This window comes from Ziziphus jujuba, chromosome 1 (assembly GCF_031755915.1).
Source record: "Ziziphus jujuba cultivar Dongzao chromosome 1, ASM3175591v1".
In the NCBI taxonomy this organism is placed as follows: Eukaryota; Viridiplantae; Streptophyta; class Magnoliopsida; order Rosales; family Rhamnaceae; genus Ziziphus; species Ziziphus jujuba.
In genome coordinates, this window is record NC_083379.1 from 32,721,509 (window position 1) to 32,738,546 (window position 17,038).

The 17,038-nt window shown below is 30.3% G+C and overlaps 3 protein-coding genes across 3 annotated transcripts; 1 reads left to right on the top strand and 2 right to left on the bottom strand.

Moving 5' to 3' along the window:
- The first annotated feature begins 7,584 nt into the window (after window positions 1–7,584).
- On the top strand, window positions 7,585–10,242 carry LOC125423696 (auxin-responsive protein IAA29-like). Its single transcript, XM_048478574.2, has 4 exons — window positions 7,585–8,111; window positions 8,393–8,652; window positions 8,826–8,910; window positions 9,812–10,242. The coding sequence occupies exons 1-4, from the start codon at window positions 7,741–7,743 to the stop codon at window positions 9,861–9,863; spliced, it is 768 nt and encodes a 255-aa protein (XP_048334531.2). The 5' UTR covers window positions 7,585–7,740; the 3' UTR covers window positions 9,864–10,242.
- Window positions 10,243–11,317: 1,075 nt separating this feature from the next.
- On the bottom strand, window positions 11,318–12,528 carry LOC125423699 (AP-3 complex subunit mu-like). The gene is made up of 3 exons (XM_048478588.2): window positions 11,806–12,528; window positions 11,609–11,688; window positions 11,318–11,481 (listed from the first exon to the last, which is right to left on the bottom strand). Exons 1-3 carry the CDS (start codon window positions 11,959–11,961, stop codon window positions 11,355–11,357), a joined length of 363 nt encoding a protein of 120 aa, XP_048334545.1. The 5' UTR covers window positions 11,962–12,528; the 3' UTR covers window positions 11,318–11,354.
- A 136-nt stretch (window positions 12,529–12,664) lies between these two features.
- Window positions 12,665–15,300, bottom strand: LOC125423698 (Golgi apparatus membrane protein-like protein ECHIDNA). Its single transcript, XM_048478583.2, has 6 exons — window positions 15,146–15,300; window positions 14,089–14,145; window positions 13,793–13,996; window positions 13,612–13,671; window positions 13,184–13,310; window positions 12,665–13,024 (listed from the first exon to the last, which is right to left on the bottom strand). Exons 1-6 carry the CDS (start codon window positions 15,158–15,160, stop codon window positions 12,936–12,938), a joined length of 552 nt encoding a protein of 183 aa, XP_048334540.1. The 5' UTR covers window positions 15,161–15,300; the 3' UTR covers window positions 12,665–12,935.
- Window positions 15,301–17,038: the final 1,738 nt, after the last annotated feature.

A 17,038-nucleotide genomic window follows, 5' to 3' on the forward strand; every position in this document is an offset into this window, starting at 1 on the left:
ACCCCGAATTATTAACATCCTTGCACTACTAGTTCTTCTGTCGAAATAATAAACAAAAACAATCGCGTGCTATGCCTCAAAGGCTAAAATAGGATACAAATTGTAATTTTATATAGTTTAAAAGTGTAAAATATCTAATTTTCCAAATGAAAATTAATGAAAAATGAAAAAAAAAAAAATAAAAAGGATTATTATTTTTTTAATAAGTGAGTAAAAAATGTTAAAAAAAATTTGCAAATTTGATTTTTCAAAAATAAAAAATAAAAATCTTTACATATAATAAATACTCTAAAAATAAATAAAGAAAGAATCAATAAAAAATTTGAACATGTAAAAGAAAATTTTGGAAAATTATTTATATAAAACATGTTCTTTAATTTATTACATTTATTTTTTATATTTACATTTATTATTTTAAAAATTACTTATAAGATTTTCCTATATGAATTTTTTTTCATAAACTTTTTACTTTATCAAATTTGTTATGTATTTTCTAATGCACGTCCAAATTTATTTATTGGTATTTATTTATTTATTATTTTAGAATATCTATTTTTTGAAAAATTACATGTTCTAATTTATAATTATCTCTAATAATTTTTTTCCTTTTTTTTTTTTTTTTGAAATTTTTCCTTTTTGCACCATGAATTATACAGTTGTATTTTGTACCCTCACTTTAGCCTCACCGTGTAGCACATAATCATCTCCACTTAGTACTTTGACAAAAGGGGTAACAGTGCAAGAATTATCTAAGTTTAGGATGTAAAATATCAAAAAAATTATTTAATATATAATATGCAAGATATGATATAGTTTATGGTGCAACATGCTAATTTCCCATTTGTTTTACAAGACAATGGAACTACTAGAGGTAGCCGTTAGGCTCGACTACGTTGTCGGTGGTTTTCTGTTATCGAAATATTATTATTATTATTATCATCATCATCATCATCATCAGCATGAGCATCATCATCATCAATTTGTTTAAGTTTTAAATTTTTGGCGTATGCTAACCTAGTTAGGATGCCTTCATTTTCTCTTGTATCACAAATAATCTATTTTGGTTCTTATCATAATCATCATATAAAAGTTTAAAATTTTCAATTTTCTTTTAAAAAACTTTTAACTAGCAGCGGTCGCTTACGCCATCAAAAGTTGCGGGTGACGGTCGATGGTTCTTAGATGATCTAGTTGGCAGCCTAAGCGAGTAAAAATAGCTTCGGCTAGCCATAGTTCTTTTTAAAAATAGTAATAATATTAATAATTAAAATTTTCAAATCTTAAAAAAAATAATAATTATAATAATAAATAATGGGCACTCAAGAGTGTTGAAAGCCTGTTGGAGGTTTGGTGGCTAACTCAATAGGTTATCGATCTTCCTTTGGCGTCGACAAAGTGATTTTCGTTTTAAAAAAAAAAAAAAGAAAAAAAAAGAAAAAAAAAAGTGTTATTTTGGTCCTTTAGATGCCTATAGGACTGTATAAGAGTTTTTTTTTGCATTGTAAATTAACTTCTCAAATAAATATTGGAGAAATAGTCCTTTTAACTAAATTTTATATAGGATAAGAATTGCAAATGAAAAAATTAGAGAAATTGCAGTGAGGAAAGGAATTGTGGGTCAAAAGAACCATCCTGTCTTATTAACACTTTTTGGACTTGGTGTTGGCTGATGGGCTTGACAAAACTTATTATACTAAAAAGGCCTTGATGCAAACCTACAGCAAAAACAGGATAGGAGCCTAGTTTTTGGAGCCGCATTTTCACTTCTCTTTATTGTGGGCCCATAAAAATATAACAAAATCTTTGCAAACAGAATTCTTGTTTCATCTATAAAAACAAGAGTAATTCTTCTCGTAAATATAAAACAAAATTAACTTTATAGTATACTCCAATTTTTCTTAAATCTTTATATATTAGGAAGAATCCGAATGCACAATGGTGTTTTATTTTTTTTAATCTTAAAATTCTTGCAAAATTATTGCACAAAGGAAGGGTGATAAGCAAAACAAAATACTTTAAAACATTATTTTTGGTTGGTTTGGAAACCTAGAGGCAAGCTATCATGTACAGTTGGAGATGGATTAACAAGTCTTTCCATTTTGTTTCATTTTGATCTGTATAAGATTATGGAATTATAACAAGTTAACATGTTTCTTTTTATTTTACATTTTCTCCCCAAAAATAAATAAGGAAAATGATCATCATGAATTTTTTTCAAGTTATGTTTCCTTTTATTTTATTTTTTTCCAAACTATAAATAAATAAATTTTGATCATCATAATTTTTAATTTTTTTTATGTTATATTCCAAAAAAAGAAGAGTTCATCTTGAATAATGAATCACCATGGATTATTGGCATTTGGATATTAAGATTTTCAATAACAAAAAATGATAATAAATAAAAAGAAGAAGAAGAAGAAGAAAAGATAATGAAGAAAAAGAAAACCACTGATCGAAGAATAACCAAAAGAGATGCATTTAGCTCCAACAGCATGTAGCTTTATGCTAGAATTAACCTATGTATTATATATGAATGAGCTAAATTAGACAGCTATGCCTAGCCTAAGGTCTGGCCCTTATTTGCACCACTTTCGTTTCATTATTGATGGTCACAGAAACACCACCCAACCCCCATGAATATAGACCATATCTGACAGAACAGATCCAGATGGTCCATTTTTTCCAAGTTTGGCTTCTCTATTCAAACACACAGAGCCATAAAATCATGATTTTGATCTTTGGCCATTATGGAAATACTGACAAAAACTCCAGCTTTTGAAAAGCTTTACTGTCTCTAAATTTATGGGCATGACTAACCCATTAATTGTTTTAGCTATCTTGCCTACATTCTCACTGCTATATGTTTGAATCAAATGAAGGATTGGCTCCCCAAAATGGGCTTTTGAATTATTTCATTAATTGGGGGATTTTTTGCACTTTCCTGGAAGCCCCATTTTGAAAATCATAGTTTTGCATTGGATTCTATCAAACAAGTGGTGTTTTCGGACAACTTGGTTTTGTGACCATTGTGGTGTGGTTAGAAAAGGGCTTGTCTGAAATAATTCAAAGTTGAATCCTATTGAGTATAAGGAGAAAAAAAGAAAAAAAAACACATAGCTCGGATTCTACTTTCTACATTTAAACAAAAAGAAAGAGACAGAGGAAAAGCAGGATTGAAAAAATGCAAATCAATGCGTAAGCAATTCTAGAAATTAAAGCTATTTTTCTAATTTGTGTTGATATAAACCCCATTCTGACCCACAAATGAAATTATTCATTAGAAAAGACTCCAAGTTACAAGTTAGATCAGATTGGACTTATTTGGTAAAACCAGAGAGGACCACATTGTCACGAGGAAGGAAAAAAGAAAAACAAAAAAAGATTAACTTCCCATCTAAAATGATGGAAGTGACTAACAATTCCGCTTTATTTTTAGTCCTACTTGGACCACTTTCCTCACGTGCGTTGCAAATTGCAATCTAGATGGAAACAGTACAAATTTTTTTGATTAATTTCAAAGTGAATGAGTGAAAATGAATGATGAATATAGTGTTATGTGTGTGTGTGTGTGTGTGTGTGTGTGTGTGTGTGTGTGGTGGAGGTCCCCATCTGATGAGAGACTTGCGTATCTTGAAGGAAAATAAAAAGCGCTGTGAAACTCAACCGACAATGAGATTTTAGCCATATCCACCACAAACACACATACCAAGGGAGGGAAAAAAAAAAAAATAGTTGTGAATCAAAAATTAAAGTAACTATTCATGATGGCTGGCCGATATGTATAATTCAACCCAGTAGTAGTGTAATGAAAACTCAACTGAAAAACCAGCTATTACTTAAAGTGATCTGGGTTTTATTGTCTGTTGAATATCCTTTATAATTAGCAATCAAATTGATAAGCCAATAAGCCTCTTCAACTAATAAACTACTGACATGTGATGTAAAATTACACCCTTCTCAATGAAGACAAATTAATTTTAGATTGGCAACCAAATTCAAATTAGTGAGTTTTTATCATGTAAAATTATCATTGTTAAACAGGAAGGGATCAAAAAAACATTAATAAATAGGATTTGGAAAATTCAACCCCGACCCATTTGTTATGAATGCATTTAGTACGTGTCTAAGTTGTATCGGTGTCGAATTTCTTGAGCATGTTCAAAAGCATGGGAAAATCATGAGACTATTAGGTTGCTGATAATAATTAAAGGTTATTAATATTATTCCTTTGTTAGCGATATTATGAATTATTCCAAAAGTCTAATCTAAAACCACGTGTTTGGCCAAGGTGTTTTTGCTTCATCAGACAACTTTGGCCAACAGCAATATTATCAAAGAAAACAAAAAACTTAAAACCATGTCCAGCAGGATTATCATGGTGGCCCTTTTAGCGGACGACCCAAATGACAGCAATACCCACTCCATTTGAAAAATCCCACGTCTGCACGTGTACGTACTGCAATCAAAATCCAAATAATAGAGAATAATATTTTGGTGCTATATAATAATCAGAACGAGTGAGATTCAGTGAAAGTACTGTTAAACAAACTATTTAATAACGAGGGAGATTCAGTGAAAGTACTGTTAAACAAACTATTTGAATCAGACACTGCATGGATGAGTCTCTTTCTCTCTCTCTCACTCTTTCTTTTCTCCCTAAGAGACATGCCATTTCTTATCTCAAATTGTTGGGAAACTCAAATCCGACAACTTCATTTTGACAATGTTTAACGTGTATATACATTAAAATCAAAGCAATAATATGTTTCTTCTAAATCCAGCAATATAAACAAAACTTTTTTTAGAAAAGCTTAGTATATATTAAAATTCTATTCCACATTTTTATATATATATATATATATATATACATATAGTAATTCTCTTACAAACATATTTTTATATTAGATTATTCAAAACAAAATAAATAAAAATATGGTGTTATAGCAAAATTTATACATCATATTTAGTGTGATGTTATTTTAGATGATCATGAATGAAAAATTCATAATTAAGAGAATTTCTGTATATATATATATAAATTTCTGGCTGATGTTGACCACCACATTAACACGAGTCTCATAATATATATATATATATATATAAAACCGAATCACATTTTTTTCTCGTTGATAAAGATACGATGAATCCCTACCTCAATTAGAAGGACAAAAAAAAACTAGGCTTAAGCATTCATTTTCACTAGACTGTCCCCTCCCTAGCTACAAAATTGACTCATTGAACCAAAACGTTAACAGCTTGAACACCATTAGCCACGCAATCTTATAGATTTTGAATGGAAGAAAATTCCATTCCATTCTTCACCATACAAATTTTTATTTCTCGAAAGAAAAATATTATACTATTTGGGTACTATTAATTTAGACTCGGTTCATTGACATTGCTAGCTCAACATAGCGTGTGGTGGGTTAGAAAACTCACTCTTTGTTGGGTGAGTTGGGTGTGGTCCTGTCTAGTGTATTTGGACCAGAAACACTGAAACACACACACACACACACACTGACTCGAACGTTGCAGAGAGAAAGAGAAATAGATAAAGACAGAGAGAGATGGGACTCATCGTGCTCGAACAGAGACAACAAAATGGTTGTTAAGAGTGAGTAGTTGCAGAGAGATTGGCACCACAACAAAAAACAATGCCTCTCGTGCGTGTTGCCCGGAGAAAGTTCCTAGTGGCTTTGCCGGGCTTATCACGTGAAATCACCGTGGCTTTTTCTTCAATTTTTTTATATCAATTTACAAAAACTTAGGACAGGGTACAGAAACCTGCAAAGGAAGGCAGTGTTTGTTTGTTTGTTTTTTTTTTAAGGTTTGAATTTGTTGGGACTATAGTTTAGATTTCAATGGTGAATAACAGACCATGCAAAAATTTTAAAAAATATATATATTTAGTTTATTTTTCAATATAGAAATGCTTCACAAACATGACCAAAACAAAAACTCATAGGGAACATACATATGTTTTTCTTTTTTCCAATTAATTTCGTATTATTTTTTGTGCTTATCCGTATCTTTTTGGGATTACCCATATCAACATTATTTGTTTTTTTGGTTGCATCATAGAGAATATCTTTACCTACCTTGGTTAATTTTTATTATTTGTCTCATGAGTTTCACAAACCCACAAACAAAATGCATATGATAAAAATATTTCATTGTTGATTATAAATCAAAGACATATGATATGGTTCTAATATGTCTAGATACATTAATTCTAATTTCAAACAATACTTTATAAAATAAAAAAGCTAGTTTTGTCACTTTGAGTTGTTCCCCTTAAGACATATCCATATAGAATATGTTGTTGTATTATAAGAAATTAAACACAGCTTTTTTCGTTTGGTATACTGTTCAGAATTAAAGCAGAAAAAAGTAAAGAAATGTTTGGTATGAAAAAGCTTAATAAATATTTTTTAAGTTTCATGGTCAAATCAGATTCCTTACAAATCTTCTGCTGAGTTTATACCTTCCATCTTTAATTCAGTGCCTACTCCCAAATAGAAAACGAAGAAGAAAAAAAGAAAAAGTAAAAACAGAAAGTGAAAATTCGTATAAATGGAAACCCCCCAAAAAACTCCAAAGCAGATCATGCTGAAGATTTTGAAAACAGAGACGTTAAGTAAGTTGTCCTTTAGGTTTGACTATCATGTGTCTGGTACCCCACTAGGGAAGTTCAGCTCCTATATTTACTTTTCTCTGTAATGGACCCCACATAGACCCCACCATACGAACATAGAATAAACAACTCTACTGGTATCGCACCACCATTCACGCCACGTATAAACCACGCTCTATGTGCTAATTACTATCTTCTTCTTTTTTTTTTTTTATAGTTACTAGCTCATTCAAAAGTTTAAATTTTGCTTCTTAAATTCCATGCAACATCTTTAACTATTTACATTGACTTGAGATAATATTACATGCATTTTTCAATATATCTATGAAAAATACAGATATTATTATATTTATATTTTCAAAATTTATTTATCTATTTTTAATTTTAAATTATATTATAGGGTGATTTTTTTTAGATCTTTTGATGCATCCATTTGATATAATTTTAACTATATATATATATATATATATGATGATATTTTTGAAATTAAAATGGTGGATTTGAATTTAAACCAATTTCTATATGAAGGAAAGAGAGTGGGATAATTTATTTTTATTATATGGATGAGAAAATGGGAAGGGAGAATAGAAGGCGTAAAGTAAGGAGAGAAAAACTAAGAAAATAAATATGAAAAAAGAAAAGAAAAAGAAGGTAAGAGGAAGAGGCGCGTGAGTAGGGGGGTTAGAAAGAAAGGAAGCGTTGGAAGGAAGGTTGAGACGATGAGAAAACAATGAAAGAGAGAAGGAACAGGAGGCCAAAATTGGGTCGGCAAAAAGGGTGGCAATGATACGGACACATTAGCTAATGTTCCCCCCAACACACTGTCCCACTCCCGCCCACCCCGGGGGCTCTTCTTCAATCTTTCACCACCCTCTTTGTCCCTCCCCCTATTTTGGATTTTGGGCCCCACTCACCCTTTCTCTCTATTAAAACCCAAACACCCCTTTCCACTTTCACCACCGAGTTTAGCTTACAAATAATTTAAAAAAAAAAAAAACACCCAAATCCCTTCAAACCCAAAGCTCAATCTCTCTCTCTTTCTTTTATTTTATTTTATTTATATTTGTTTGTTTTGTTGCTGTTTGTTTGCCTTGGTTTTTTACACCATGGAGCTTCAACTGTGTCTCGCTCTTCCAGGCATTAATCCCGTCAAGAAATTCGACCTTAACAACAACTTTGTTTTCGATCCTCAAGACCACCACCTCATCACCAACCAATCCTCCTCAAACCCATATTGCTTTCTACTACCAACACACACTGCTACTACTACTACTGCTACTACTACTACTGCTGCTACTTTTGAAGACGTTAACACCAAGAAAAAACGCAGCTTTTGCCAAGCTTTTCTCGACCACAACGAAACCGTGCCTCCTCCAACACTACCTCTGCTTCCCTGGAACAACCATCCTAACGACGATGAAGACGACCTCCCCAAACACCTCCATAACTTCAGCTCCCAATCTTCCATTAATATCAAGTACGTTTATTACAATATTTTTTACATACAAAAATTCAATTTCTACTAGGCATCATTTATTATTATTATTATTTTCTTTCTGTATTCTAATTCTATTGCCGATAATAAGATGCTGAACCCTAGCATAATCTAGATGACGTACAGCACCCAGTAGAATAAAATAATTAATTAATTATGTATATATGTTAAATTAGGATTTTGATTTTGGAATTTTAATTATTACCAAAAAATATATATATAGAAATTGATTTTGGAATTTTATTATTGGGTGGTTTGAACAGAGAGGAGGGAGATGGAGATGGTGTGGTGGGTTGGCCACCGGTTAAGCCGTGGAGGAAGAAATGCGTTTGGTGGCATGGGTTTAACAATGGCAGTGGAAGGACGACGGTGGGGAATGGGTGTGGGTGTGGAGGTAGAGTTTCCAACTCTATGTACGTCAAGGTCAAAATGGATGGAGTAGCAATTGCAAGAAAGGTTAATTTGAGCCTCCACCATTCCTTTCAAACACTCTTACACACCTTGATGAACATGTTTGCAAAATGTAAGGTTTTTTTTTTCTCCACAAATTCTATAATATAATATAGTAATATATTATATTATTATTATATACATTTATTGATATAGTTTCTGAGTTAATTTTTTTCAAGGTGGAAACTAAACTTTGTGATTCCTTTGTTTTTTTTTTTTTTTTTTTGGGGTTTTGTTTGGGAACAGGTCAAGAGGACTCCGATAATTATAAACTCACTTATCAAGACAGAGAAGGAGACTGGTTATTCGCTGATCAGGATGTTCCTTGGAGGTATATATATATATATATAATATATGTATGTATATACAAAATTAATCATGTTATTTCATTATGTTTTCTCTTTTAAAAAAAATTACTTAATTCCCTAATAATTAGTCTATTTCTATATAAACAATTAAGCATATTCTAACTATATAAAAAAAATACCAAAAAAAAATGTTTAAATTATTGATGGATCCATACAGCATCAAACAAAGAATCCATCAATGCCGCTTGAAATTAACTTGAGTAATTTTTAATTCTCTTTAAATATGTATCTTTTTTAACAATATTAATTAGATTCACTTTCAAAACATAGTCTAGAATAAAGAATCAACCTATGTCTCACTTGAAATTTTAGTTTGTTTTTATTTATTATTTTCCCTTATGTATTTGAGGTCTAGAAGATATAGTATTTTAATATAGAAAATTCACAACAAAAAATGAACCCCAAAAAAATTGAAATAATGCATGAATTTTCTATTCATATATATTATATCCATAGATCCAAAATTATAAAGTCACATAAGATTACTTGAATTTAAATAGTCTAGCCGTATCCCGTTTAATATAATACAACCAATACTTTTATATATACGATTACATCTCATGATAGAGATAATATAATAAATTGGTGTAAATAAACTTAATTGTAGTATTAATTATCTTTTACTTAAAAGTCTTTTTAGTGTTTTTTTCAAAAGCCAAAAAAACAGTATTTTTAGAACATATGAAAATGAAACTTCATTGTTTATTAATTAGATATGCCATTATTATTATAAGACTAAAAAATTGAACAGAATGAACCATCCAAAAACTATGAGCCACATCATATGAACATATACATACATATATATATACGCATAAATTTAAAATTTACTAATTGGACCCACTGAATATTTTGATTATGTAGGACATTTACAAGGTCGGTGCAACGTCTGAAATTGGTGAAGAGGAGCCACTGATATATGAAAGTGACACAAGTAGCTAGTGCCGGTTCATCAGATTCAGCTCCTTTAATTTGCTCTAGCTACATTCCTTAATATTGGACCCATATTATATATATATATATATATCTATATATATATGGGGATTACTTAATCTCCTTTTTTCACATGAATTTTGAATGACTCTAGTATTATGTGTATGTAAAATATAGGTTACCTAGAAATCCTAATCATGTCAGTTGTATTGTATATTTATATTTATGTTTACTACCTTTCTAGACTATATAAGGGCAACAATATTAATAGAATTAGACTTGCTTACATTGTTGCTAACCATTTTCAGAGCATTTTGTCAAATAATTTATTTATTATTTATTTTTGTTATTATTATTATTCTTATTATTTTTGGAAAAAAAATTTTTTCCTCTCTAATCTATTATATATATTAATTTCGGAGAAATCTGATAAACAAGGGTGATGGATTAAGCATACCATATATATAAAAATATATATAATATATATATATATATAATATAAAAAGAAAAATATACATTTTGTGTCAGCAGTCACTGGTAAAATTTCTGCAGCAATTTGGTTCTCAGAATATTATATATATAAATTGAAGGAAAATTAATATTAAAGGTAAATATTAATGACAAATAATAATGATAACAACGTAGTTATAATCTATAATTTACCCAAAAAAAAAAAAAGGTAGTTATAATCTAAAAAATAATAAAAGCTCTAATTTTTCTGCTCAGCGGCTGAACGCAGCATGTCCAAACAGCTGAATGGAGTGGCTTTTTCTTTTTTTTTTTTTTTTTTTTTTTTTTTTTTTTTTTTTGGTGAGTAACAACTAGAGATGACAATTTAAGTTATGACACGACGACACGATTCGAAAACGATTTGAAATAAATGGATTTGGGTTTATCATAAATGAATTTGGATTATAATCGGATCAACCCGTTTAACATGATTATTAATCGTGTCATTTTCGGATTGATCCATTTAACTCGAAATTGACCTGTTATGATCTATTTATTAAACGTGTCAATTTCAATCCGACACGATTATATAACTATTACAATCCATTTAAATTATAATTTTACTCATAATATAATATTTAATAACTAAAAAATATTATAAATTAAATATTTTATAAAAATAATTTTCTATTATTAATTTTTTAAAGATAAAAAAGAAATTTTTAATAAAATAAAAATAAACAGATTAATTTTCGGATTAACGGATCAATTTCAAATTAACAGATTAATAGGTCAACACGACCCGTTAAAGTAATCGTGTGAAACGGATTGTGTCGTGTTAACCTATTTATAAACGGATCGGGTTACTATTTTAGGTACTTGACACGATTAATAAATATATCGTATTCGAATTAGATATTTTTGACATGATTATTAAACAGATTGACACAAACATGATCCATGAACACAAATTGTTAGATCTAGTAACAACTGAATGGAGTTGAGAACACGGCTTGTTATGCCATTATGTTACTGAAATGGGCCTACAATAAACAATCCACTGCTTCGAAAGCCCAACAAAAATACACGACAGATATTGTCTCAACTTGTCGTACGATTTCCTAGCTATTTTGCAGCAAGACTTGAATAATCTGTAGTTTGTTTTTGTTCTCAATGAATGCAAACTTAGCATTGACGAAAAGTGAGAAAATTAAAAAAAAAAAAGACAAATAAATAAAAAGATTATCTACAAAAGTAAATATAAATTGACACAATTACCTCATAAAGGTATCTTTTATCAAGTCTTCGTTTAGTCTTCGAAGGTAATCAGACAGGACATCAGCCACCCTGGAAAGGAACTAGACATCAAATAGTTAGACTGTCAAGCTGTTCAATCATGTTCAATGCATATATATATATATATATATAACACAATCTTATCTCAACTGCAAAGCATATACGAATGGAACTATTACCTCAATAGCCATCACAGGTGTCATTTCAACTTGGGTACATGCTAAAAATGCGATCCCCTGTCGAAGAATTTGGAAAAAGATAAAATGTGTTGGTGAAGCAATTACAGGTTGTAACTCTATCAAAAACCAGCAGAAACAGTAGAAAGAATTTGACATGCCAGTGCTGACTCTACAGAATTAACAAACTGAAGGTAAGAGGTCCAAAATTCAATTTTAAAACGAAGCAAAGACTGAAAAAAACACCAAACAAAGAGATAACTAACAGAATATACCAAATTCAACTTGAACCTGTAAGTGAAGTGAATTACAAATATAAAACACTCAGGATGTTAAATCTATCAGCGAAGTGAATTACACTTTCTAGATTAAAAATAATAATAATAATAATAAATAACAAAGTATTATAGAGAAAATAAAGGGAAATCGTTATCTCCCACCGAGAACCAAAAAGAGGAAAAAGAAAAGCATTGGATACTGTATACCTTTGAGAAATCACCATGAATTGGCAAGTTGCACTGATCGTTTCAACCTTCAAGGATTCGCTTATTTGAAGTTACATTAATTTTTCATATAATAAAATAATAATACCCTCATCACAAATAATCTTAAAAGAAACTATAATTACTAAAAATTTATAATTTAAGAATTATTTAATTCGCTTTTTCTCCCCCCCGGGAAAAAAAAAAAAAATCTTCAAATTATATTTGAAATCTCTTACATATAAAGTCAACCAATAGAAATAATTACTATTCTAATTAGCCCAATTAATTCCAAAGCATATGATCAGAAACAGAACCCTAGAGGAATTAATATTCTCTTTAAGCAGAGGAATATCTACTTCACCATATTAACCTTCTCATTGTGATCAAAATATAATATATAACATACAAAAAATAAGCATTTGCCAAGAGCAAGTATACAAGTAGTTAATTGGAACTTCACCGTGTCTTATCAAAACAAAAATAGAACTGTAAAAATGTCTTTGGTACAAAAACTGTCTAGTCTGCCATCTTGTATTCCCAATCCCTACAGAAGCTCAACAACAACTCAGGTTAAAGTTGGCCAATATAGAGTCTGATCATTTAACATTTACAGGGGACCATAACTGCGCTTCTTCCATCTCGTATGTTTTAGACAACACTAAATGCTGATTGTATGGTAGATGAGAACCGCGATGCAATAGTTTGTGAGGCAAATTGTTGGAACTGCTTCTTAGCATCTGAAACAAAATACCAAACAGAATTTAGTTTTGCATATCATTTTCAGAATTACTAGATACTGCGCTTGAGGTAGGTACCCTTTTGAATAATTTGCAACATGCACACATATAACAAGCTAATATTATATATTGATTTGATCAAGTGAACTGCTTACAAACCTTTGCGGCATTTGGTAAAGCCAACAATATTTGCTATGCTGAGAGTCAAACAAACTCCTATGACAAGGAGATAATCAGCTTGAAATCTTATGAGAGAGAATATCCCCAGCACAACCCATGCAACAGCCTACAAAACAAAAGGAGCAGCAAGTTTATATAAATGATAACACAATTCAATAATCAATTTTTAACCAGATATGCAGATTTGGCTAAAATTTGGAAGTTATGCTTAGAAAGATGCATCCTCATCCAGCTTCTTTTAGAAACTTTTAATGACATACTTTCAATCTAGCTCCAACTTATCTAATTTGTTTATTATGTATTGCATACTTCATACTGGACGTACTGTGCCAGGTCCTTACAAAACAAGAAGTACAATAATGAAATTGGTGGGTTTCACATTCTACGAGGAAGCAATATGAGCTTACCGCAAGGTAAAGTGTCCACCAAAATAGCCATGAATCTTTCTTGTTCATCCGTGCCAATGACTAAGCCAAATCAAGAATCAGCTTGCATGAGATCAAGCAAATAAAGAGCCAATGGTGAAAAAATCTAAAACAAAGTAGTACTACAACAAAAGCAAGTTGATACTGATTTGATTACACTAACCTCTTGGTCAAGGCATTCAAATTTCCACACACTCTCACCAAGATCATTTATTTCGTTCCACCACCTCAAACCAACTAAAATACGCCCACTCACATTCTTGACAACCCAAAAATCTAGAGCAGCAAGAAGAACAGTCACGACAAAAATGATAACAAAGTTATCAAAAAATATGGCAGAAAGTATGTAGAAAGCCAATGCTCCAGCCTGCAGAAAAGAAGTTATAAAATGTTACAACTTATGAAGTGAACAAAGCTTGAAGACATATTAAAAACGCCAAAATAAAAAAAACAGGGGACCTTGAAGAGAACATGGAACAAACATGTTTTGGGGTTGGCGTAATTTTCCCCTGCAGGCTGCAAATAAGATGAAAAATTCGATATTAGGTACAAAAAGAAGCAAGAAGGACAAGCAATAATAATTATCAAGATCCAAATAATCTGAATTGGACTTTATGAAAATCTTGGCCTATATCACATGATTGTTGATCACCAATAACAAGAAGCCTGTTGTAGTAAACCCAATTACCACTGTTTCAAAAAGTTAGAAAACTAGATGTGTTTACTTATCATTTTCAAAACAATACTTTAAAAAGATAGCAATTCCACGTTATCGTTTCCTTCTCATTTTCAAAACAATATTTTAGAAGTTTTTATTACAGTTACAAGACTCTTTATGTTGTTGATTTTTATTGTTTGCTGGAAATGAAATATTTAAATGAATGTTGAATTGTTTCTTCATGGATCTTAATATAATAAGATTTCACTTATTTTTTTCAGCAAACAAGGATCCAACACATTTCGTTATTTGAGGTCGCGTTCAACATGACCCATACATCAATATTTACTTAAACATGAATTTGTTAACTTCAAATATTATTAATAAGAATATGTACAGCAGTAAGATAAAAATTTAAGCTCAACATAAACCTTCACTGTGAATAAAAAGAAACGGAAAGAACGGTAGAAAAATTGATTTTATTTCTCAAACAATTTTCTGAACAACCAAACACCTTATAAACTGAGAAACCAACAACAAGAACAACCCAGATCGAAATCCAAAATTTTCAGATCTAGTAATCATCCAAAACCATAATTAGCACAGAATTCAATAATAGTCACGAAAATGCAAATTCCATTCAAACCCCAACAATTTTCTTTCAGTGCCTATCAATTTTCCAGAACCATAAAAAAAAAAATAAATAAATAACTCAAATTTTTCTTCTGCTATGAAATTATCGATCAAATTAAATAAACGCACCTACCTATATATCTCATCCTCGAGCCTAAATCGTATAAATCGATTCATTAAATCAAAAACATTTACAAAAAATGCGAACATAGAGACTGAGCTTACCTGGTTGAGATCCATATCTATTCCACAAAGTTTATCGAATTCTTACAGATTTCCGTTCTGATACAATGATATGAAATCCTGAGTTGAGTCGCAGTCGTAAAAGAAATGGGAATGGTGGAGTTTTATAAAGACAAAATTACATTTAGACCCCCAATGTTTTCCATAAGGCAAATTGAGCCCTTAAGAAAGGATGGCACATCGATCTTACGAAATGATAAAAACACCCCTAAATCGTGAATAAGATATTTAACTTTTAAAATTGCATTAACCATTCGAATAATATATTATTTTTTTTGGCTACAAATAACAACAATTAAGTTGTAATTATAAAAATACTATGAATTATTATGTTATTACCATAAAAAAAAATTGCATTTTTCTGTTTATAAAGTTATAATTTATCTATAGAACTTATTAATAATAGTACTCAATAATAATAAATTCATCAATAATTAACCTAACAAGTTATTCACATTATTATCATCAAAAAAAAAAAAAAGGGGGGGGGGGGGAAGAAATTCACATTACCAGTTCCATGTATATGTATTTATTGATATGGTTATTTTCTTGATTTATCAAAATAAATAAATAAATTAAGGAAATATTTCATCTAGATTTTTTAAGATTTGTATTAATTTTAATTTGGTTTTTCAAATATTAAAAATTATAACTAGCACACTTAAAGGATGTAGATGAAATTATTTTGAATATGAATGAAATAATAGAAAGGAAAATGAGGATTGTTTGCAATCTGAAAGAAGGTAAATGACATTTTTAAAATCATAAAAATCAAATTATATTTAAATCAAATTTTAAAAAAATATGACGAAATTAACCCAATAAATAAATGTGGACATAAATATAGTCATTTGAGTTAATTACTTTTTCCTATTCCTAATTAATTAAATTAACATGGAAAACTGCCTAGTAAATTTACCTCCTTCCATTGGGTGCTTCCAAGTCCTACCCCTTGAATTCTAATTTCAATTTCACAATAAAAAATTCCTCCTATCCCAAATATCATTTCTTCAGCGCAAACTAACCACTTGGTTGATCATTGGTTCCTTCTCAGGGCAATGTGATAACAACATATGAAAAAAATAAATGGGGGTTGATCTTAGTGCCCAACTATGTGATGATGGATCCGCAAGCCAAATATTTGTTATAATTTTTTTATCCAACTGACAACAGATGGTAGATTCAAAATGTTTAATGGGGTTTTTAAGTGGGACTAGCATGGTCAAGACAAAAATCAGTGTGAGGATCTCACTTATTTACATTAAATAGACTCATTTGGGAGTTTTTATAGTGATAAATAAACAATAGCAAACTTCGGAAAATATCTTATTTGATCATTACATTTTTAAAAGAATAAGGCCTAGTTTGATCTGTGTGATTCTTACAGAACCTATTTATCTTTAAGCCCAAGTTTAGGATTTAGCCCATGTCCAAGTCTCCTTCAATTTAAGCCCAAATCTAAGTCTCATCAGCTTTGTCATAAAAAACAAAAACAAAAACAAAACAAAACAAAATTAATTCTTAAGCCTTCCAAATATTTCTTATGCGTGTTTTCCTCTTGGAACTCTAGTAAAAAAGTACTCATCTTGCATGCCAAAGACTAAAAACCTAGTTTAGCATGCCAAATACTAAAAACCTATTTTATCTTTACCCTAAGAACCGCTATGTCACATGGAAATAGCATTTCATTCCTTTTTGTGAGTCCTTTGAGCTAAATTATAAGCAAGGGGATCTCTCTTTATTGTCTAAAAATGGGGACAAAAATTAACTTAGCTTTGCTCTCTCAAAGGACTGTTAAAGTTAGCTTAGCTTTGCTCTCTCAAAAGACTATTACTGTTTATTGCCTCATGGGTAATATAGAGAAGAATCATTTTT

Coding starts and splice junctions, on each gene's coding strand:
- LOC125423699 (XM_048478588.2), bottom strand. CDS start 11,961: ATGTCAAATTCTTTCTACTGTTTCTGCTGGTTTTTGATAGAGTTACAA. Junction 11,689..11,805: donor CACCTGTGATGGCTATTGAG/GTAATAGTTCCA, acceptor TTTGATGTCTAG/TTCCTTTCCAGGGTGGCTGA. Junction 11,482..11,608: donor ATAAAAGATACCTTTATGAG/GTAATTGTGTCA, acceptor AACAAACTACAG/ATTATTCAAGTCTTGCTGCA.
- LOC125423698 (XM_048478583.2), bottom strand. Junction 13,672..13,792: donor TTGAATGCCTTGACCAAGAG/GTTAGTGTAATC, acceptor GATTTGGCTTAG/TCATTGGCACGGATGAACAA. Junction 13,025..13,183: donor CTTTACCAAATGCCGCAAAG/GTTTGTAAGCAG, acceptor ATTTTGTTTCAG/ATGCTAAGAAGCAGTTCCAA.
- LOC125423696 (XM_048478574.2), top strand. CDS start 7,741: ATGGAGCTTCAACTGTGTCTCGCTCTTCCAGGCATTAATCCCGTCAAG. Junction 8,112..8,392: donor CAATCTTCCATTAATATCAA/GTACGTTTATTA, acceptor TGGTTTGAACAG/AGAGGAGGGAGATGGAGATG. Junction 8,653..8,825: donor GATGAACATGTTTGCAAAAT/GTAAGGTTTTTT, acceptor GTTTGGGAACAG/GTCAAGAGGACTCCGATAAT.